The sequence below is a fragment of the Dicentrarchus labrax genome, unplaced genomic scaffold (assembly GCF_905237075.1).
Source record: "Dicentrarchus labrax unplaced genomic scaffold, dlabrax2021, whole genome shotgun sequence".
NCBI classification, from domain to species: Eukaryota; Metazoa; Chordata; class Actinopteri; family Moronidae; genus Dicentrarchus; species Dicentrarchus labrax.
Genome location: NW_026136718.1, coordinates 22,677,892 through 22,699,714, shown reverse-complemented (window position 1 = coordinate 22,699,714; position 21,823 = coordinate 22,677,892). Strand labels below are relative to the sequence as shown.

Here is a 21,823-nt window from a genome sequence, read left to right as displayed (position 1 = left end):
CAAGTTGCCTTTGATTTTTCATGAATTATACAACAACAACAACAAAAACAAAAACAACAAAATTATCTCAATTATTTTTGCAATTACAATTACACCATCAGCCTGAATCTGTGACTTGTGACCTAACCGTACCCTAACCCTAACCCTAACTCTGGTCCAACAAAAAGAAAAAAACATAAAACTACTGTCCCTTCTCAAATCAAATTACAGAAGCCATGCCGGTTTCAGCTAACTAGTTGAAATTTAAAAATTCTTCCCTCTAAAACGTTACCCTAAAAGTCAAGCAACGTAATCTTTTGTTTGAACTAAAAATAAACCCTAGAAGAAAACCATTGTGTTGTGCTGCTGTTCATTCTTCTTCTGTCTGCTTTGATGAAAAGATATCTCTCTCTCTCTCTCACACACACACACACACACACACACACACACAGACACACACACACACACACACAGTATAATGAGGAAATGACAGACAGTGGTCCCATTATTGAGGAGCTGTTCACTCCAAAAATGGTTTCTTTGTGAACATGTCACACAGACACGGGTCAAATCGTTTTTGGATATATTAGAATTTCTGTCAAGGTGCCTTAGAAGTAGATGGAGGGTACACTGTTTTATCTGGATTACCCAAGTACAGAAGTCATTTATGTCTTTGATCACAGAAAACTACTAAAATTACTTTTCATTTTCACATTATTTTCTGAAGAACAAAACACATCCTATTAGTAATATCCAAATGCAAGGCTCATGTCAAAGTGGATTTATCACAATTCAACTTTAAGTAGTTTAAAATACATAAAATCCAGATTTTAACAACATGTGATATTGTTGACTTCCATATTTGTTTGTTCCAGTGCTTTAAATTAAATTTAATCCAACACAAACTATTTGTTGTTTGTTAAAGAACACACACACACACACACACACACACACACACACAACTCTGATCTGACATTGTTCCTTGCACTGCAATATAAAAACAATCCTGTGTCTTCCCATGGATCATCTATTAGTGAGGATACTGACTGTTTTACTGTAATATGAAGCTTTAGCCTCAGTCTTTTAGCATGATATCAGGTAGCTTTAAGGACCAGTGTGTAGGATTTAGTGGCATCTCGCCGTGAAGTTACAGATTGGAGCCAACTGAATACAGCTCGCCCTCTACCCGGACAGGAGAAACTACGGTGGCCTAAAAACTAATAGCCAATAGAGCCTCCTAAATGTTACACACTGGACCTTTAAGACACCTTCTTAAGATTCTCATTTTAAAAAGAGTTTTTGTGAAATAAATATCAAGAAGTTAACGTTTTCAACCAACCCGTGAAGCTAATATTAGCGTAATTAGCTGGCTAGCTACAGTTGATCAAATCTGCTGCCGATGTAATTTCAGCTGACGGACTCAACGGTCGCCAGCTAGAAATGAGAAGCATGTTTTGGTCAGTTTCTACCTAAATCAGGACTTTTTGTTTCTAAATGTAGGTTGACTAAGTCTAAAAGTCTTTTATCTTTTGTGGTAATTATGCCCCTGTCACCGTAAACTGCATGTGAGCTGTGCGACAATAGAAAGCTTGACAGGCGTAGTACGGGAGGGGGGCTGAGTTTAGCGGACAGAATTTCAAATGAAGTTCTGTTGGTTTCAACAAAGCCTGTCTGCACAACATGAGTTTGTAATGATGCCAGAGGGTCTGTGGGGTTAAAGAAGTTGATGTGTCACCCATTAATTACATGTCATTAGTCTGCAGGACATTTATTGATCACAAGGCCAACCACCCTGGATCCTGCCTCAAGTGCAACAGGCCTTCCATTAAGCTTCACATTACGCAAGCAGCCCACAAATGGTGAGGACACGGGGACCCGGTTTTGCTTTGTTGTCCCTGAATGGAGAAAATTAAAAGCAGAAATTGATTATTATTCACACTGTATTATATGTGTGTGTATATGTGTGTGTGTGTGTGTGTGTGTGTGTGTGTGTGTGTGTGTGTGTGTGTGTGTGAGTGAGTGAGTGTATATTGTGTTGTCTTTGCTTTTCTTTAATGTAGCTTTACATATATGTGTGTCCATGTGTTTTTTTCTCTTATGTTTGACATAGATTCAACACAGAATAAATACAATGTTAGAAAAAAGGATTCTGTTCAAGGTTATTTCATGACTGCTGACATATTTTGTAAGATATTCTGTGACAAGTGTGATGGATTTACCTCCAATGTAAAGTGTAGCCAGTGCTGTTGAGTACGAGGTGGATATGAAGGGGACGGCTTTCTGCTCAGACATGGAGTCCACCACTAGTTTGATAACTTCAAGTTGTTTGGACACTGGAGGACGATAACAGGAGAATCTGAAACTTAGAGCCACTCACGTATTGTCAAGTTTGTATAATGTTGTGTGCATGAGAAGTCGTACCTGTAACAACGTGAAATTTCCCATCACAGAAGCTTTTGTGAGGAGTCACTGAGACACTGACAGCACCACTACCATCGTTCACTTTGACCCCCACCTGGTAACAGGATGTTTTGGTCATTTAATGCAGTTTTTCTTTCTAATTGATGCCTTATCATTTGCCAGCATTCATTCTAATAGTGAAAGGTTTCACCTTGTTTTCCAGTAAGAACACACGCAGGCTTGTCTTGTGACTTTGAACATGGAAGAGAAGCCCTGTCAGGTGTTGAGGACGCACCTCAAAGTCCAACACAAACTGGGAGCCAACAGTGAGGTAATTATCTAGAACAGAAATATCCCTTATATATTAGATATGAGATCAGGGACATAAAACAATACATCAGAATCTATTACATTTATTAAACCTAAGATGATGTGACCGCCGCCAAAGTATGTCCCCCTCTCTGTGAGCCTATCAAAGCAGGGTAAGGTTTTGTGTCTTGCTTGAGGTTCCCCAATAACTTCCTCATTCATTTTAAAACTCCGAATACATCCAAGAACACTGTCCATGGGAATGTTGTGTCCCTGAGGGAGGACGAGGAGAGAAAAGAGAAGAGTGTGAATATGTAACCAACAAATGTGGGAAAATATGTGACATAGTTGTTAAATAAACAGTTAAAGAACGACTGAGGTGTGATACAGACTTTTGTGGTTTTGCTTGTCGGATCACCTCCCAGATATACAGGGTTGTGCAGGTCTAAAGACGATCCCTCATTGTTTGGCAGATGTCCATCAGTTACACGGACTCCATCAACCAGCAGATGAAAAGTGCTGTTCTCCACACTGAACTCAACCTACACACACAGAGAGAGAGAGAGAGAGAGAGAGAGAGAGAGAGAGACAACCAGTCTCACAAGTGTCTCAACATATTTCATTCTCCTAAAGACCTCAGTCTGACAGATTAGGTTAATATCACTGTGACCTAGAGGAAACTGAAAGGATACAACCACTGGCATGGGCATAGAAATATCATGAATACTAGTAATTGAGCGTTCACTAAACCTTCACAGTTTATCAAACATAACTAGACAGGAAGGCCTTCAAGCTTTGGAATTCTCAACACATTGAAGCAGTGTGTAAGGCTGCCAAAAGAATTTGGTGTATACATACAAGTTTAGTACTGGAAACGTCAACCCTGTGGGAGCCAAGGATTTATTATATCAGAGTTAATGGCTACAATAGCAGCTCTGTTCTGCTTTTTATTTGGTTTAAGAAAGTTTGCACTCCAGCATCCCAAGCCAACCTGCACTAGATAGCGTTGTGTTTGCCATATTCATAACTTGTATGCATGTAACTAGTAATAAAGCAAATAACCTGGAAACTTTTAAAAACTCAGACATTATAATACCAACTCAGAGTTCCAGCACTAGCATTAGCCAAACCTGAAATAATCTTCACGAGACAGGCGACAAAATCCACTAACTAGATATAAAAATCTGCTTTTGTTTGCTGTTGTATGTTTCAAATGGTAAATTTGCCAATGTTATCATTGTAAACATGCAGTATGGAAAGTTTGACATTCTTAGCAACAGTAACTAGGTGGGCGGGGCTTAGCAAATGGTCACTTACTCTGTGCCAGTGCCCGTCGTTGCTCTTCTGCTTGTGATGGATGATTCTGTTTCCCCCAAGTGACATCTCGATCTTGCCATTGGCCAAATACAGAGCCAGTAGGGGGACGACTCCTCTCCCTGCTACATGGAGGATCAGGCCTTTGGAGGAATTGGTCTTGATGTCAAGAGAGAAGTGAGGCCTGACACACAAGAGCAGAACAACAATGAAGTCTCTTTTACTATTAATATGAAATAATTAATAGATAGATACGAGGATGAATGGTTGACTTATTTAAGGTTTTCATTAGACAACCCAAAACGATAACGTTTCTGAACAACAATCACATAATTCCCACATCTTCAGGAAGGATAAGGTATTTTATTGTTTATGCACATTACCTATAATTAAGGTCCTTTTGTGGCAGGGTATAACTGAGCCAGCTGTGTTCCTCAGAGAGTTGGTATTCAACACGTTGTGCTCCCCGGTGTTTACACTGGCTGCCTGCTGGAGCCTGAATCTGACGCACAGCAGAGATATGACATGTATCACTATTTAATTATAAAACAAACAGGCAAATTACCATGGTACTGTTGAAATAATGGCTAATTGCGCTCACAGGTTTATGTTTCTGGGGCTTTTTCGTTACTGGTGCTGGTAAAACCTTGTTGTGTGGTGGTGGACGGAGACTGCACTGGCCAAGATCTCCCTTCAGTGAAAACAAGCTTAGATCGGCAGATATAAAGCTCTCCTCAGGCCTGTGTCGGATTAGATTTTTATAAAACATAAATTCATGTTATTGTAGGAGAAAGGGATACATATAATCTATTTGAGAACAGCTGTGGTATTAACAAAATAGATTTCTAATGTTCTCAAACCTCCTTGTATAAAGGTTAGCGATGCAGCCTGTGAAATTCCCTCGTTGCAAATTCTGATCCAGTGGCCTGCTATGGAGAGATTGTTCCTGAACCACCTTTACATTATCAATGTTGAGCTCCAACCTGAGAAAATCACGACAGGTTCAGTAATGTGCTGTTTTTAAATTTTAGTTAAAATAAAGCAATAATTGTGGACAAAAGGAGGACAGATTACCCTGTTGCATTCCTTACTGCAGACAAGAAGTGCCAGCTTCCATCATTATACCTTTTATCTGACCTTAAGGTATAATTATCACTATTAAATACTGCATAGCCATCAGCCAGGGACAGCTGGAGGTCGTGGACTGAGGTGGATCCCTGCAGAAGATCAGATCAAATTTATAGAGTCATCTTGAGTCTTGAGTCTTTAGTTTTGGATTAAGATGGATGTGAGGCATGCAGAGTTTACCTGAGAGCTACTCCTGAGAAGAGTACCATGTCTGTCTGTGCTCCTGAAGGCCAGAGAGACTCTGAGTGGCTGCTCACTCCAAACAAACAGGGAATCCACAGACAGAGCTGAGTACAACGTAGCTTCACGGACACCCTACAAAAGCCAGAAACACACTAGTGTTAGAAGTCTTGGTTAAAGTCTATTTTCTCAGTTCCTCACTTTAAAGCGAAACCTTGGCTGACTCTTGACAGAAGAAATTTCACATTCTTTCTTTTATGACCAGCTTCTGTTCTTAAAGTTTTAATGATAAGTAAAGAATAAACACACTTTTCCCAGGGGTATTGCTGCAACAGTTCTTTTGCTCTATGAGCAGTAGCATTTATAGATGCTCATGATAGCGAACATTAATCATGGTTCCCACCGGTCCTTGGAATCCTTGAAAAGTTTGTGAATTTGAGGGGGGCGGGGGGGGGGGATTAAGGTCATTGAAAGGGCTTGAATTTTTAATTTTTTGTGCATGAATAGAAATATACTAGATACTTTTCTTATTATTAACTATTAATATTATTTAATGAGGATATTTTACGGTCTTTTTAATTGTTGTCTGTGTAAAGCCTGCTAGTTTAAAAAAACTGATCAGTGTTGTAACATCAATTAACTTTGATTTGGGTCCTTAAATTTGAGGGAATTGATCATGGAAAGTCCTTTAAAAAAATCATTAAATTTGATGTTTAAGAAGGTGTGGGAACCCTGTTAGCTAATTTAAGTCAATATAACTGATATTAAAATTCAGTTCACTGATAACTCCTCTCTAAACAGTGTTTTAACATTCTCCATTATCTTGTCAGTCACATAGGTCTCTATTTAACTAAAGTGTCATGTTAAAAAGAATTTGGTATATTTTAAGGTTGTGTTCAGTCATATGTATGAAACTTAGAGCAGCCATGTTTCTTTTTTCAGTTTACCAGTAGAGAGACTGGACATCCATCACTGACACCAATCGTCCTGTTGTACTCAACGATCTCAGAATTTACTGTCAGGCGATCCACACATCCTCTCAGTGGCGGAGCTGTGATGTTGTGTCTAAGATTCAACAGACAGAAAACTGTACAAAATGCTCATCTGAGGAGCTAAAAGCTGTACATACTGTTGTGTCTGTTTTATTACCTCTGTCTGAGCAGTGCTGGTAGACCCCCAATGTAATAACTCATGTAGTTTGTTTGATTGTGATCTGTGGAGATCTTCTTTTGTCCATAGTGCACAACAAACGTGTCTGCCATAATGATTGCAAAGCTTTTGTTCTGAGACAGGACACATACATTTAGAAGAAATCTTTTTCCATAATTTTAGTTTATAAATGGAACAAAAAAGTTTGCTCTGTTTGATAATTAAGTTGCTTATATTAGATCATCTTACAAATAGAGACACTTTTTCAGCACTCTGAAGTCTGAGCTCTCGACCTGTTTGCTGTCCTTGAAGCACCAGGAAGCCTCTCTCCACCAGCACACAGAAAAAAGACTCCTGTAACAGATAAAACACAACAGTTATCATGTTTTGTACCTCTGTTTTTACTGATAATGTTTCATTTTCTAGCATAAAGTTGTTAACAGTCAGTGTTTTACTAGTACTTCTGGGAAACATCGTACTTCATTTCCAATGTAAAACAACAAGGCGTTTGTCTCTCGACTTTTTATGTAAAACTTGAAAAGTCTTCTCTTTATCTTGTCCGGCTCCTTCATTAACGCCATGCGGTAACCTGTTCCATCATAATAATTAGACACCTCTGACCTAGGAATCCTAAACAAATAAGGAAAGAGTTAATCACTATTGACCATTTCTACTTATTTTAACCACAGACCCCTGTATATTGTAACTGTGTGAAACATTTTCTTACTTCAGAGCAGGCTGCTTTGCATCCATATTGACTGCATGCTTGTAGTTGAACAGACAAACAGGGTTGTCATTTAGGTAAGAGAGTTGCATTGCTCCTCTGTATTTGGGGTAACGCAGCTCCACTGGAGGCTAGAAGAAGCAAAAGAGAAAGGACTTAAAATGCCAACAGGTCACAAATGGCTCTGTTCATTCAACATATTTTTATTAAACTGGATAACCATATTTTCCTGTGCAGTGGGTCAATGATTGCTCAGATTTCTGGTTCATCTGTGGTTGTCCAAACTAATTTATGGCCCATAACCTCTTATAAAATCTGAATGCTCATAGGTATTTCAACTCACCCTCCTCCTCAATGTATTCCCATAAAATGATGTTAGAAGACTTTTTCAGCTACTTCATACTTATCTAATGGATCTGTTGGACCTGTGACTTTATAGTTTGTGTCATATATGGAAGCTTTTTTCAGTGAAGTCAGGCTTGTTAACCGGGTTAGGGCTTGGGATTTTTGATGTTGGATCTTGTGGATGTGTTGTAGGCTACTCTTTCTGTCTCTACCAGTGTGACAATTCAAGGTCCAGTGTGTAGGATTTAGTGGTGAAGTTGCAGATTGCAACTAACTGAACACTGCTTGGGTCAGTATTTGATGACCTCGGCTGTGAAGTGTGTAGGAGAAACTATGGTGGCCACAAAAAACGCCCTATGACGGCCCTATTTACTGCCAGTTTTTGGTTTGTCCATTCTGGGCTACTGTAGAAACATGTTTAACATGGCGGACTCTGTGGAAGGCAACCCTTGGTGTCTGCAGATAAATGGCTCATTCTAAAGTAACGAAAAAACAAGTTTCCTATATTCAGGTGATTATACACTTATACACCTATAAATATTATATTCCATTTCTGCCAATAAATCCTAAATGTTACACACCTTTAAATAAATGCACGTATGAGGAAATAACAGCAGTGACTGGTTACCGTAAAGTTGTCAGGATAGCCGCCCACATAGATAACAACGCTGTCTGGATTCAGTTCAAGCATGCCAGTCAGCGAGTTTGGAAGGTTACGTTTAGGAGAGAGACCAATGGGCTTCTGTGATGTGAAGTTCTGCGTGACGTTAACTTCAGCATCTTGGTATACTCTGCAGAAATTGTTGACACACAGAGATAATTGTTGTAAATATAGCTATAATTTCTTAGTGTGTTGTTTTTTTTACCTTTTTTTATTTACTTTTTTATGTGTCCTTGAGTTTCTTGAAAAGCGCTCCATAAATGAAATGTATTATTATTATTATTATTATTATTATTATTATTATTATTATTATTATTATTATTACATTACACTTTGTGGAAGAGGAAACTTTAAGTGTAGTACTTTCTCATATAACATTTCGATACTTCTATGTAGTGTACCTGTGGAAGATGACCCTGTCAAAGTCTGAGGAGTTTACATTGGTAGTTGTGGTTATTTGGCTTGTTTCCACCTCATGGACAACTCCACCCAACTTGTAGACACAAATCAACACATTGTTTCTGATAGCCATCCCAATGTAGTCTCCAGAAGGCTGCATGACAGACAAATAAATATAATGGTTATCTGTCACTCAAATCACAAAATCGCTGATCTTCCTGAGGCACTGCACTCACATCCTTGTTGCCCAGGAAGAAAACAAAGAAGCTGGCATCTCTGCGTTTTTCCTGGCGTCGCTTACGTCTGTAGTCGGCCTTGGAGGGATTGTGTTGATGACGATTGAGAAGTAGATCAACAGCTGTAAACGCTTTTATTTCTTCAAGGTTTCTCGGAGGATGAAGTTCCACGTGACCCTTTCCATTGAAAGTGGTAGCAACTGAGAGCTGTGAGAAGATCAGTCGAGGTAGAAAGGGTTGGGGTAAATATGCATTCATGGTAAAGATCTTTTGTTGTGTTTGTTTGTTAAACCTGCAATAATTGATTTTGATTAGAGCTGATATCTTATCACCCTTTAAATTGATGTGGTAAACTTAGTGGCTTATTTATAGAGATTCCAGTATGGAGCAACCTTAGCATTCATTTGAAGTTGTATAGGAAATGTTAAATCCAATATTTACTCTCTTTTAGCTCTGTTTTGGTCTTTAACAACTCCTGTGAATTATCTGCCTCTTTAGCCATTTGGTGCTGGGCAGGCAATGTACAGTGGGTATTTAGAGCAGAAAGATGCTCTTAAGCTCTGTAAAGCTGAAAGGAACCACAGAATCAGGTGATAAGTCTCTGTAGGGTAATTCGATCCATTGTAAATAAGAAATATTGATTAGAGCAGCTTTAAATCAAAGTTGGCAGAGAAGACGTTTTAAAGGAACACTTTACCTTATTAACATAGTTTCTTGTCTCCTCTATCATATCCTTGATTCTCCTGATGCTTTCTGTCATGTTGGCACTAGGAGGCGCCTTCCCACTGAGAGCCTCAACTTGTGTGATTGTGTCGTTCAACACAGGGAGAACTGTGTTTAAGTTCTTCACTGAAACAGACACAGAAAGCAAACCATAAAACCATATAACTATAAAATGATCATATTCCAGCTCTAAGGTGACTTTCAATCAATTTAAAAAGTCTAAAAGCACTTAAAGAAGTTGTCTACCATTAATACTCACATGCCTGTTCTGCCTCAATCAATATATCATCTATATTCACACTGACATTTGTTAAAGTTATTCTCTCCACTTCCTGGCTGACATTACTCAGTCTCTCCATTATATTGCTGACTGTGGAGTTAGAGGCAGAGGCAGCTGTTTTTGCAGACTCTATCAGGACTTCTGTGTCATCTGAAATCAAAAAGACAGTATGACGCAGGTACAGTGCATAATCTGCCATTCATGTCTCCTCGTACAAATTTAATGTGACCCACCAACCTCTTGTGATCTTTCTGATTTCATCGCTGACGATTAAGATGTCTATCGTCAGTGATTCTCCTTTGTCCTTTTGCTTATTCACATTGTCTTTGTGGGTGTTCACTGAATGCAACAGCACTGTTCAAAAGAAATTGTGAAGCTTGTCACTTTTTGCGCATCCATAACCAATAAAATGTATCTGACTTTTAACAAATTATGTTATAAACTTCACACACATTTAAGGTCACTCTGAGTCTCGTTGGCTTCTGTCCATAAATGAGTTGAATTATCTTTGAGTCCTTCGGCTCTGTTGACCAGACCTCCATCTTTCAAGTCCTAATTTATTGTAACAGAATCATATTAATATTTTTGATAAGCATTACTTAACATTCAGGGTTTCATTAAGCATTACTAATAGCACCTCAGTTACCTTTAAGGCTTGATCAGCCGCCTCTCTGGACTGATTTGCTGCCATCTCTGCCTTTTCTATGGAAGTTATGATGCTGTTATAAGCTCCTATACCCAGGACACTGAGCAGGTCCGTACTGTTATGAAGCACTCTGCAATAACATATAGCATGTTGTATTAATGTCAACATAAACACAGTTGGATTTAGTGTTTAATTCTGTTAATCTGTCCACTTTCTCCTCTGGCTCACACTTACTGAAACTCTGCTGCCACTCTGTTGAGCTCCTCTGCATGCTCCTCAGCCTTGGTTACGATATCCATCTTTGCCATAATTTGGACGAGGTTGTTTAACTTCTCAAAGAGCTGCAGCTTGGCACCATCTAGCTGAGCTGCATGATTCTCAAATTCCTGCAATTTACACATAATAAACTCAGTTTGCACACTCACTGTCTCGCGGAATTACGGTGGTAAAAGATGCCTGCTTACTTTTTTAATCTCCTCAAGCATTAGAAAGATGTCTGTAATGTTCTTCAGCAGATCTTTAGTCATTGCAGTCAGTGGAAGAAGTGCACTTTGTTCTCTCTCCAGCTGAGTTTGAAGGTGCTGCAGCAAATGATGAACAGAGACAGATGAACATGACACTGCAGAGTGTCCTATTGTACAGAAAAGAAATGTTTGATGTGTGTACACATCACCTCCAGATGTTGTAGCGTAGTTATACTTTTTAGGTTCAGGCCCTGTGTCCTGTTGACTGTGTCCTCTGCGTCTGACAGCAGCTCAGCCACTTCCCTCAGAGAAGAGTCTGACTTCATCAGAGAGTCTGCAGTCTGATTTAATACAGTCTGGTTGGTTTCCACAGGAACTGTCATGTTCCTGATAATGTCCAACACTGAGGGAACACAGTCATAATTACTGGATATCAGCCAGTGTGTTTCTCAACAACCAAAAATATTACTTTTTAAAGGTCCAGTGTGTAGGAATTAGTGGCATCTAGCTGTGTAGTTGCTGATTGCAACACCCTTGTGTTGCAGTGGCCATTAAACACCCGAAAAATGCGTACACCTCTATGTAGAGCCAGTGTTTTGTTTGTCCAGAAACATGGCTTTTCAACATGAGGACCCACTCCTTCTGTAGATAAAAACATCTCATTCTAGGTTAACAAAAACAGAATTCGATTCAATGGTGAATTCCTGTTGCTCACCATTAACAAATGTTCAAGTCACTACAACTTTATGTAATTAGTTCACACTAGAGCAAAATCTGCTCTCATAGAAATATGAAGCTAAAATCAAACTGGTCATGCACATGTTTACATAATAAATATAAATGCATTTCAAAAAGGAAAAATAAACTTTGTTACTGAAATCCAGCTAACTGCTAACTCGCTTGTACCCTTATTATAAAGTGTCACTGTGTAGGGACATGAGATTGGTATTGATCTTCTCATCTAACTCTCAAAAGAAAGTAAATACATGTATTTTCCCACATGTCAAGCTAGATCTAGATCTGGGAGTTCAAAGTTTTTCTTTTTAAATTACTATTATTCTCCTGCATTAAGTGCCGGTGAGAAAGTTATTTCTTTTTGTTGTTAATCAAACCCAGAACAGTAGTGTTAAACCAACCATTTTGTTTCAGTGGTTTCAGCTTCAGAAGTTGGAGAGTTGTGAATTGTTCAAAGTGGCCTGACCTTTGGGCTTTCTACTTTACATCACTGTGAATGCGGAGCCAAACATCAGAGCAACCGCCTCTGCTCTGTATTGTATCCATAAACTGAGCATAGTCTGTATGCCGAAAAGCAACCCATTAATAGACTGAATCTCACATGTGTGTGCCTCCTCCTGCTCGCTGCCAGCTTTGTCTCTCTGATAAGACCAGCCTCTTGCTCTCATTTCCTGCACAATGTGTATGGCCACCTCCATCATCCTGGCTTTGTTGTTTTCAGAGAGAGTCTCTGAATCTCCAGGTTTCACCTCAGTTAGCCGCTTTTTCAAATCTGAAAAACCACAATAACAGAGACACTGCTGTGAATGATACGTCTGAGGCTCACTTTGTCTCACTCTTCCTTAACAAGTCTCAGACAGGAGAGGCAGGACTGGTCTGCTGGTCATAGCCCAACGAAGATGATTAAGTTAAGGATACTAACATAATTATATCTATACATCTATATCTTTTATATGTATGTCTGCGATATTCTGGTGATATTATTGCTGTTAAGGTAACTCTCTTTTTTAGATTTCTTTACATTTTGAGGAGACTAACAGGACAGCGATGTTATGTCGTGGCAATGTACACACATATATTAACGCAATATACCTTGTATTGCTGCGTTGAGAACTTCAGCTTCAGAGAGAAGATCCTCTGTCTTTAATTTTGTTCCAGTCACATTCTGCAAGACTTTCTCCAGATGTGACACAGTGTCAAGTGTCTGGAAAGTTAAAAATAATTTTAAAAATTGTTTCAGGGTTTCTTATGTGTATTCAGATCAATGCATGTGCATTCACTGTTCACACTCTGCACTAAAAAGAAGAGAAGGAATTCATAAAACTCAGCAGTTCGTCACTTTCTGATGTTTTTATGTGTAGTTTATGAAAATACCTCCTGCAGTTTTCAAACAATAATTCACATTTACAATTTAGTAAAGTGACAATTATCCTACTAAACTCCCGATTGTGTTTCAGTTTGATTAACTGAAGAAAATTCACTCCAGGTACCTTGTCAATCAGTTGACTCAAATCATCTCTGACAACATCCACATCTGCTTCCAGCTGTTCCACCTTTGGATCCAGGTGTCTCACAGCAGTGCTGTACCTCCCACTCTGAATCTGCAAAACAGGGGAGGTGAGAAATCTCTGAACACAGAGAAACATTGTTGAGTGGTACAAATATAACAGAAGTTGGGATCTTTTTCTTTTGGCAAACTCGAAAATGTTTTAAAGGACAGTTACACACACAGATACATAAAACCTGCATGAACTGCACCTTGGTTTCGGAGATGTTAGCCTCCAGGTGGTTCAGCCTGGAGAGTGAACCAGGACCATTAGCGATGTTCTGCAGCTGCTGCTTCAGCCAAGCCAGAGCATCGTCCATATTTTCCAACTCGACCAGTAAAGCGAGATTGCAGCTGTCGCATTCTGTCAGTAAATACAAGGGGAGGATTTTATGGGTAACTCTAACTACAATCAAAACATGATTATAAGATGAATTTTTAATGCAAACTCACCATGGCACTGATCATCACAGCTGCTGCAACCAGATGTGATGCACTCTATTAAAAGGAAGGGATATTAAAGTAAATCTCAATACATTAAGATCAGTTTACTAGTCATGAGCAGTATTTCCTACTTTTAAATGTCTTCTGTGGTTCTGAGGTCTGAGAAAATAGTCCCAGCTCCATCAGGAGTTATTTTCTCAGCTCAGACTGGAGGACTACAGATTTATACTAGAAAGAACGAGTTTCAAATTGTCTGCAGTTAATATGGGTATTTATCAGGCAGAAAGCATCAGACAAAAGAGACACTATTGGTTGCATTGTGGGAAATGTAGGCTTTGTTTTTTGACTGTGACCCATACTAGAGACCAAAGGTCAGGATATCTCTCTAACTTTGATTTTGGACATCCTTTATTAAAATCTCTTATCTTCACTTCTCTTGTGAGTCCTTCAACTTTATGGGAATCCAGTAGTAAATCACATGCTCCTTCAAAACATAGTGACTATAAGAATATTCAGTGTATGAGAGAACTGATGGTTATGAATTGTCTACAGTATTTAAACTTTATGTCTGTGTATTAGTGTGAAAATGTATGTTTACCTCCAGTCTGAGAATCACAAATGTTCATGGTGCCATCCTTGCAATTGCAGGGCATGCAGCTGCCTCTATGCACCATTGGATTACCATAGTAACCAAACGCACATCTTAATAAAGTGAGGAAAAACAAGAGGAAAAGGCTGCCATTGAGCTTTGATTATATTTATTGTCACACCTACATGCAAATATAATTATATAATTATAATAATATAATTGTCCACTGCTAATTTACATGAGCAGTGGACAATAGGGATTAGGATGCAATGTTTTGGTACACTGATAATAATCTAGAAATGTAAATGATGCTTTGGTTATGTGTCACTTCTTAAAGAGCAGACGTACCTCTCACATCTGGCTCCATTGTAACCACGTTTACATAAGCATTCAACCACTCCTGAGCCGATGTCCAGACAGGCCAATGCAAAGCTACAGAGAGAAGGAATAATATCTTCATACTGATGCAGAGCAAAAATCAGTTGAGTTTGGCTGAGCTGGGTAAGAAAAGGAAACTGACTTGTTCCATGTAAAGGGGCATGGACAGGCCTGGCAGGCCCTGTTGGCTGTGTTTCCATAGTAACCCTCTTTACACCGTTCACAGCGGTCCCCGGTGGCATTAAATTGACAGTTCTGGAGGTCAGTTAGATGAAACACAACAATGAACAACATGTTTTTCGTCTAGTTTGGCCTACACATGCTACAAGCTTTAAGTGTATTGTAAATCAGCCATTGAACATGTGCCATTGAGTGTGTATGTGTATGTGTATGTGTATGTGTATGTGTATGTGTGTGTGTGAACACCAACCACACAGTTCCCTGTATGCTCATCACACTCATTGGACAGTCCATTGCAGCTACATGGCACACACTGACCTCTGTATGGTCCTGCCTGCTCTCTGTAGAAGCCAGAGCTGCACTTCTGTAGACACAGAGAGCTTAACAGTCGACTGTGGGATAATTAACAGAAGCAAACACTCCAACTCCACTGACCTGCTTAGGTGAAAACTATTATCACTAAGTAATCACGCTGCAAAGTGATTAACTGCAAGAGAATGCAAATTTAATCTTCATAACATACAGTATCAGATGGATTTGTAACAAAGGAAATACACTGGTCTGAGGTATAAATCAGGGTGTGACATGGAGACACAGAGAAACATGAAGAAAATACGCTTCTAAGTAAGATTTAGCTGTAAAAAGACTTTTTTATTCCTGAGCCAAAATTAAATGCATGTCTGTATAGCTTTATCAGAACAAGTGTAACAATAAATGACCCTGCTACACACCAGAGAATGTGCTGTAATCTCACTGACAAAAACCCAACAAAGAGCTGCCTTACCTGAGTGATAGCACCTGCTGTCTGGTTGCTGAAGGAAGGATCACAGAACTTTTTCGTTCCCTGTGTCTCCTTATGGATCTGACTGTGTCTGTCATGCCTACCATTTGAATGTTTCTCAGTACAGGGATAAACTGCAGCAAAGCAAAGCAAAAACAACCACACCACAGTGCAAAGCAAATATATATTCCGCTGCATTATGAGCTATTCAGAAAGCCATGTGAGTCCAGCAGTGAAAAGCCTTTCTCTCTAAGAAAGCTCCTCCTCCTCCTCCTCACAGGTAAACCCTGGAGCAGGTGAACCTTGGAGCTTTTTATGTGAGACACATGAAGAAAGGCTGGCTGGTGAGAAACAGTAAGTGTGGATGAATGTAAGCCAGCACACAGTTAGGTTCAAGGTTCAGTGAGGTGTGGTTGAACTTGCAGACATTAAGGTCTTTATGAGGCAGTGGAGCATGTATGTGAACTGTGTTTGCTTAAACAATGCAACGTGCAGAGACAAACACACTTAGAACAAAATGGTTCACTTTATTATCAGTCAGTCCAGAAATTAAGACAATCCAGTTGATGCACTAAGTAATTGATACAATATTGTTTATAATGGTAGAAAAATATGAAAGAATATGCCACTGAAAAAACTGAAACATTTATTTGCATTGAAAATATCAAGCACCATTTTATTTGTTCTGTCTCAAACTGATTCACGTTGAGGCCTGAAACACTGATTCCACCAGGGTCAGATTTTTAATTTGCATGGTTTGTGTCCCCCACCAACACCACCCCTTCATACCTTCACCACTCCTTCATCCCTCCCCCTCTCAATATGTCATTATCAATATTTCAGTTTTCAGTACAACAGTGTTACTGTAACAAAAGAGTTTTGCAGTCTGAAGATATAACATTACGGTTAAAAACAAACAGTGAAATTCACAACCAGGGCACCCTGATTTACTTAAAATGTACTTGCATAATAATAATCAATAATTATAACACATTGTTCAAGCAAGACTGTGTCACTTGTGGTGACAGTTAAAGGATCAGTGTGTAGGATTTAGTGGCATCTAGTGGTGAAGTTTCAGATTGAAACTAACTGGACACCGGTGGTGTCTCTCGTTGATGACCTGTGAACAGCGAAGTGTGTGGAGAAACTATGGTGGTCGAGAAACTCAAGAAAAAGTGAAATCTCTATTTACAGCCAGTGTTACACTAAACGTACCTTGAATATTATATTGCATTTCTGATAAGAGATCCTCCTAAATGTTACATACAGCTAAATTAATCCTCATGTCTTTGCAAAATATTTGGCAGGCTCCCTAGCTCTCTATTCCCTCAGAGGTCAGGACGGCTAGCTACTGGTTAAGTGCACAAATTCGCCGGTTTACCAAAGTTAAACTCAATATTTGTGCAGATTTACTGTGTCCCAGTGAGCAAATCTGATAATTATGCCGTTTTCAATGCTGGTGTGACAGGGCTTTTAGGGGGTGATGCTAAATGCTGACAGTTTTAGCTAAAATGCTAAGCTACTGTAACACAAGTAGCACAAGTGGAGAAGAGTAGTAGTAGAACACGTCTGTTATACACTACAGTAAGTCTGCTAACATTAACCAAAATTAGCCACCGTAAGCTACTGGTCATACTGGATCTAGAAAGGCTGTGGTATCAAAATAAAAAAAAAAAAGTTTTTCAATCTTGCATTTAAAAATTAAGGATTATGTTACTTTTGTACAAAGTTACATTGTCTCACTTTGATTTTTCAAATTGAAGTTTTTCATATTTTGTGAGTTTGACCAATTAATGAAATGTTTGGAAGGCCAATTGAATCAATCTGGCCACATAGGCTGGTCTGTCTACTACGTCCCTGAGAGAAGCAATGTGTTCACTGTAAAAGGCTTATATGAGTCTTGAGTCTTTGCACACAACATTATCTACAGTGTCAGAAAGATTCAGCAGAAAGTTCAGAAAATAAGGATGACAGGAGTGCTTAAGAGACAAAATGAGCAATGACTGATGTTGTTTGAAACCCACTGACAGTCCAGTGTAAGAGTTTAGCATTAACACTCAACTGAGCCATCTTATTAGAATCATAGAATAGGGTACAAAGCATAGCTTGCAATGCCACAAGTGTTTCTGCCATCTCGAATGATTCGCATGTAGCCACCTTCACCCCAACTGGTACCCCAACTAAAGAGAGAAAAAACAGCTTATTCAAACAAAATACAAAAAATATTTGTAAACATTTGCTATTGTATATGGAGAGGCTTTTTTCTGACCTGTTTTTGATGATCCAGTAGTCTTGACCTCCTTCAGAGCCGTAGCCAACCAGCAGCACCGCATGACTCAGATTATTAGGGTTGCAGCTGGGCTCATCGTATATCCCTGTAAAGGAAGTTGCAACCTGCATTAACTGATTGTTTGGTCACTTGGGAGCAGAATAAGCCAGTTGTAAAATTGACGTATTATCAGTTTTCAAGTAAAATAGTTGCAAACTTACGTACACATTCAGCAGATATAAAGCAACATTCATTATGAGTCATGTGTCCACCTGTTGATCTGTTTTGGTCTCTACCATCTCCTAAGAGAAATATCCGGCTCTTTAACTGCTAAATGCTCCACTATGTTCACCAGCTAGTTACTAACTTTGTCTGTCATTTGGTGCTGGGCAGGTAGACTACAGTGGGTTTATCAGAAACACTTTACTGTAAAAAAGGCTGCTGCTGGACCAAAATAGTGAGTTAAGAGATGCTACAGAACTCAGTAGAGCTGAGGGGAATCAGCTGATGTTTGTAACTACAATCAATATTTTTCACATAGCCATAGAAATTATATTCCATTGTCAGTATGAAAATATTGATTATAGCGGCTTTAAAAGAGAGTCTTTTAATCGCTGACATAGCGATTGTATAGAGGGAGTCTTTTAAGGTTACTAACCTGAGCTGTAGAACAGGAAGCTTGCATGATCTGCATCAATGGCTACTGTGATTGGCCCGATAGTTGCCACGGCATCAGCCAGGGCCTGCTCATCTCCTTTGGGTATGAACCTGTAGTCTTTGATATGGGCAACTGCAAGTCTGCTGTCGTAGTAACAAGGCTGGGTGTCCTGTTGAGAGAAATACGGAGTTTAAAGTTAATGGTAGGCTGGACACAGAGTAATGAACTGTTTTAAGTGTTTTGAGAGAGGTGGAGCCAGCAGGTTGAGCCTCACCACTGAGGTGTATGGGTAGGTGCTTGTCGACTGTAGCCCGTTGCTGACCACGTAGTCGTAGGCGTTGGCCATCCAGGCACCATTGCAGCCATAGGTACCGTAAGATTTGGAGCAGTCCACCAGGTTTTGTTCACTCAGAGATACAAGCTGACCCGTCCTCTTGTATATTTGTCCCTCGATAGCTCCTGTGGTGCTGAAGGCCCAGCACGAGCCACAGTAACCCTGTGAAGAACATTTAAAACACAGTGGATTTGAAGGTGTACGTGATTCAGTCTGGATAAAACCCACTCAAAGTGAATTTAGGAATGTCTTACCTGGTCTTTCACCTCAGTGACATAACCCATGTTCCTGTAGTCCACAACCCAAGCATCTAACTTCTTAGCAACGTTACGCAGCCTTCGGGACGAGACGATCCTCCCTCTCTTCGCAAATTGGGCGTCTATCCTGGCACCTTGCAAAACCTGATATTCTTGTCTTGTCTACACGTGGAGAACATAAAGAAGATTGTTTCCCAATAATTCATGTTATTGATATCTACAATATGGCAAATCAGTTAATCAAAACAACATACCTTATTTCAGCCGCGTGAACTCAAGTCACATGGCTTGGACTCAAGTCAAACTCAAGTCAGACTTGAATTGACAGAATTAAAAAGACTTCCAAATTGACTTAGACTTTAATCACTTGAACTTGAGCCTTTTAACTTGAAAATACTTGATACCTTCTCCCAAGTCCAAAGATTAAATATGTTATTTAAAAAGCTGAAAAAGCTATTAATTTTCCAGCAAGTGTACACTTCCAGATCCACTTTGTTTGAGCCGATCCGTCATGAAAAAATAGATCATTTTGTTTCGTTCATTCTGTTGTTAAAATGATGTAACATTTGGTGAAGAGCACATTATGACTCTTTAGGACTCATTTTTGAACTTGAGTGCAATGGCTCATTGAACGATTGATTGATACCAATATTGTGTCTGTTCGGTAAATATCTGGAGCCAGGAGACCTTTGGCTTAGCTTAGCAGAATCACAGGAAACAGGGGGAAAAACCTCACCTGTCTCTTTACAAAGGTAACAAAATCCAACTACCAGCATCTCTAAAAGTCACATTATTTATCAATATTATTTAAAACAAAAAATGGCAATTTATGGTTTTGGACTATTTCGTTGAAATGCAGCTTTGTGTGACTCTAAGTTGAGATTGTACGTAGTTACGTTTTTAGCATAGTTACGTTTTTAGCATAGAGATGAAAACACTACTCCTTACCAGATCTCCATATTTATTCATGACCATACTGAAGGGCCTCATCCCCATAAAAAACCCTTGATTGTTGTCTTCAATCTTCCGCTTGTTGTCCTCCCAGATGACCCTCCTTTGCATGTCGTCCTGCATAATAACACAAAATACATCACAGAAAGATTCAGGTGGATCAGAGCATATATCCACTTACTGTCATTGCTTGTATTTTAGATATGGAGTCAGTCTCACCATTTCATCGTAGGCTATGCCATGGCTGCTCTTCCAGATCTCCCACTCAGTCAGGATCGCCTCATCTGAGTCTGACGCTACGTGCTGTGGGCCACACAGCACAACAAAGAGCAGAACTGCTCTCAGCAGGAGGCTGACCTGCTGCACTACAGGGACAAGAACATCACATAAGAGTCAAACCTCTTGTTTGTACCTGCTTAAAAAATGTGTTATTATCACAGCTTGTTAATTGTCATTCACAGCTAAATCAGTAGCATAAGTATTGGGACACTTTGAATTGTTGGTTTTGTTATTAAATACAATTTAGGTCATCTGGTCAGTATGTTCTGGTTAATGACATCTTTGTTGTTTGAATCATCAGAGAGACTCCTGTTACTTACTGTGCCTGAGTTGAGCATATCAGAGGACTAACTCATTTCAAGTTACAGTTGTGTAGTGTTTGTGAAGTCATTTTATACAGGGTGGCAGCAAGTCTTCTGACTCATATCACTGCTACATTTTCATATCTTCCTTTGAAAAGCTTGAGTCCAAAATGTGCCATTTAAGCTAATCACCTGCACCAGAACTTCTAAAATAAACTGTGCTCTTGTAGAGTAAAGAAATAAGACAGTAACTTCCTTCTGTAAAAATGGAGGATGATACTGAATTTGTTCTCTTGTGGACCTCTTTAGAAAACCTCATTTGTAAAAACCTCACTAAAATGTAATCTGATGTAAAAAGATACAATATGTCTCATAAATGAGACATCTATCAATCCATCATGATTTAGGACTATATGATATCAATGGATGACACAAACTCTTCAGTGTTCCAATACTTTAATTTAACTTTGCAGAGGTTATTCTGTTCACCTTCAGTGAAACAACGAGGGTGTTTTTTGAACCTAAAAGACAAAATATTATATACTCAGAAGCATTAACATCTATAGACATCTGACATTTAATAAAACTGACCAATGTGTCTTTAAAATAAAAGATTCACTTTCAGGTTTCTGTTGCTTTGTCAAAACGGCACTTAATTTGAAATAAAAATCTGTAGCCTGCTTACCTGCATGTATGTGAGTCTGTTTTGTTCCCATGGTGTGAGAGTGACTCTGGACAGCCACACTGCAACAGACTCACTGTCAACTATCCGTATATATAGCCTTGCAACAAGTACATGTTTCCACTATACTTTACTGAATCCCTAAATCAACACTTACGGCAGCACCTGAGAGGGACATTAGTCAACAAAAATAAGATGCTTTCCCTGCTCCTCCTCAGTAATACCTCTATTATCATTTAGAGAGAGCTAAAGCTGCAATATCGTAAATCCTTCAAATACCGGTTTATAATTGACTGTAACACCTGACATCAGATTTTCCAAAACCAGCGGTGCAACGAGTATACAGATTATCCACAAAGTGCCAGTACATTCATGTAAAAATACTTCATTAAAAGTGAAAGTCCTGCATTCAAAATCCTACAAAAGTACAGAAGTATAAGTATAATGCAGAAAGGTGGCTCCGGTGAATGATATATTGTTATAATGACAGAATAAGATTAT

The 21,823-nt window shown here is 39.1% G+C and overlaps 2 protein-coding genes across 4 annotated transcripts; both read right to left on the bottom strand.

Moving 5' to 3' along the window:
- Positions 1-155: 155 nt before the first annotated feature.
- On the bottom strand, positions 156-15,824 carry lama3 (laminin, alpha 3). Of its 3 annotated transcripts, none has more exons than XM_051376205.1 (38): positions 15,594-15,824; positions 15,060-15,173; positions 14,772-14,884; positions 14,600-14,683; positions 14,261-14,364; positions 13,672-13,716; positions 13,431-13,582; positions 13,163-13,300; positions 12,765-12,876; positions 12,274-12,444; positions 11,147-11,340; positions 10,938-11,054; positions 10,708-10,859; positions 10,474-10,603; positions 10,280-10,379; positions 10,065-10,181; positions 9,807-9,977; positions 9,522-9,673; positions 8,825-9,031; positions 8,591-8,742; positions 8,157-8,319; positions 7,187-7,314; positions 6,939-7,089; positions 6,709-6,813; positions 6,460-6,593; positions 6,258-6,375; positions 5,311-5,445; positions 5,077-5,219; positions 4,863-4,985; positions 4,604-4,742; positions 4,386-4,504; positions 4,006-4,186; positions 3,081-3,230; positions 2,802-2,961; positions 2,591-2,718; positions 2,401-2,494; positions 2,199-2,312; positions 156-1,874 (listed from the first exon to the last, which is right to left on the bottom strand). In XM_051376205.1, exons 1-38 carry the CDS (start codon positions 15,786-15,788, stop codon positions 1,732-1,734), a joined length of 5,148 nt encoding a protein of 1,715 aa, XP_051232165.1. In that variant the 5' UTR covers positions 15,789-15,824; the 3' UTR covers positions 156-1,731. The 3 variants fall into 3 exon arrangements, with proteins under 3 accessions (XP_051232165.1, XP_051232166.1, XP_051232167.1); XM_051376206.1 differs by having other exon boundaries at positions 13,163-13,273; XM_051376207.1 differs by lacking the exons at positions 14,261-14,364; positions 14,772-14,884; positions 15,060-15,173; positions 15,594-15,824 and having other exon boundaries at positions 14,600-14,677.
- A 273-nt stretch (positions 15,825-16,097) lies between these two features.
- cts12 (cathepsin 12) lies at positions 16,098-21,413 on the bottom strand. Its single transcript, XM_051376574.1, has 8 exons — positions 21,326-21,413; positions 20,279-20,424; positions 20,057-20,176; positions 19,106-19,270; positions 18,792-19,013; positions 18,518-18,686; positions 17,860-17,965; positions 16,098-17,770 (listed from the first exon to the last, which is right to left on the bottom strand). The coding sequence occupies exons 1-8, from the start codon at positions 21,354-21,356 to the stop codon at positions 17,671-17,673; spliced, it is 1,059 nt and encodes a 352-aa protein (XP_051232534.1). The 5' UTR covers positions 21,357-21,413; the 3' UTR covers positions 16,098-17,670.
- Between the last annotated feature and the right edge of the window lie 410 nt (positions 21,414-21,823).

Bases quoted from the DNA above. Each gene is read 5' to 3' on its own strand.
- lama3 (XM_051376205.1), bottom strand. From the start codon at position 15,788: ATGCAGCGGAATATATATTTGCTTTGCACTGTGGTGTGGTTGTTTTTG. The intron at 15,174-15,593 runs GTAAGGCAGCTC...CTGTGTCTACAG, and splicing joins CAGCAGGTGCTATCACTCAG to AAGTGCAGCTCTGGCTTCTA. The intron at 4,505-4,603 runs GTGAGCGCAATT...GCTGTGCGTCAG, and splicing joins AGCCCCAGAAACATAAACCT to ATTCAGGCTCCAGCAGGCAG.
- cts12 (XM_051376574.1), bottom strand. From the start codon at position 21,356: ATGGGAACAAAACAGACTCACATACATGCAG. The intron at 19,271-20,056 runs GTAAGGAGTAGT...CTCCACGTGTAG, and splicing joins TGAATAAATATGGAGATCTG to ACAAGACAAGAATATCAGGT. The intron at 17,771-17,859 runs GTCAGAAAAAAG...TTCTCTCTTTAG, and splicing joins TACTGGATCATCAAAAACAG to TTGGGGTACCAGTTGGGGTG.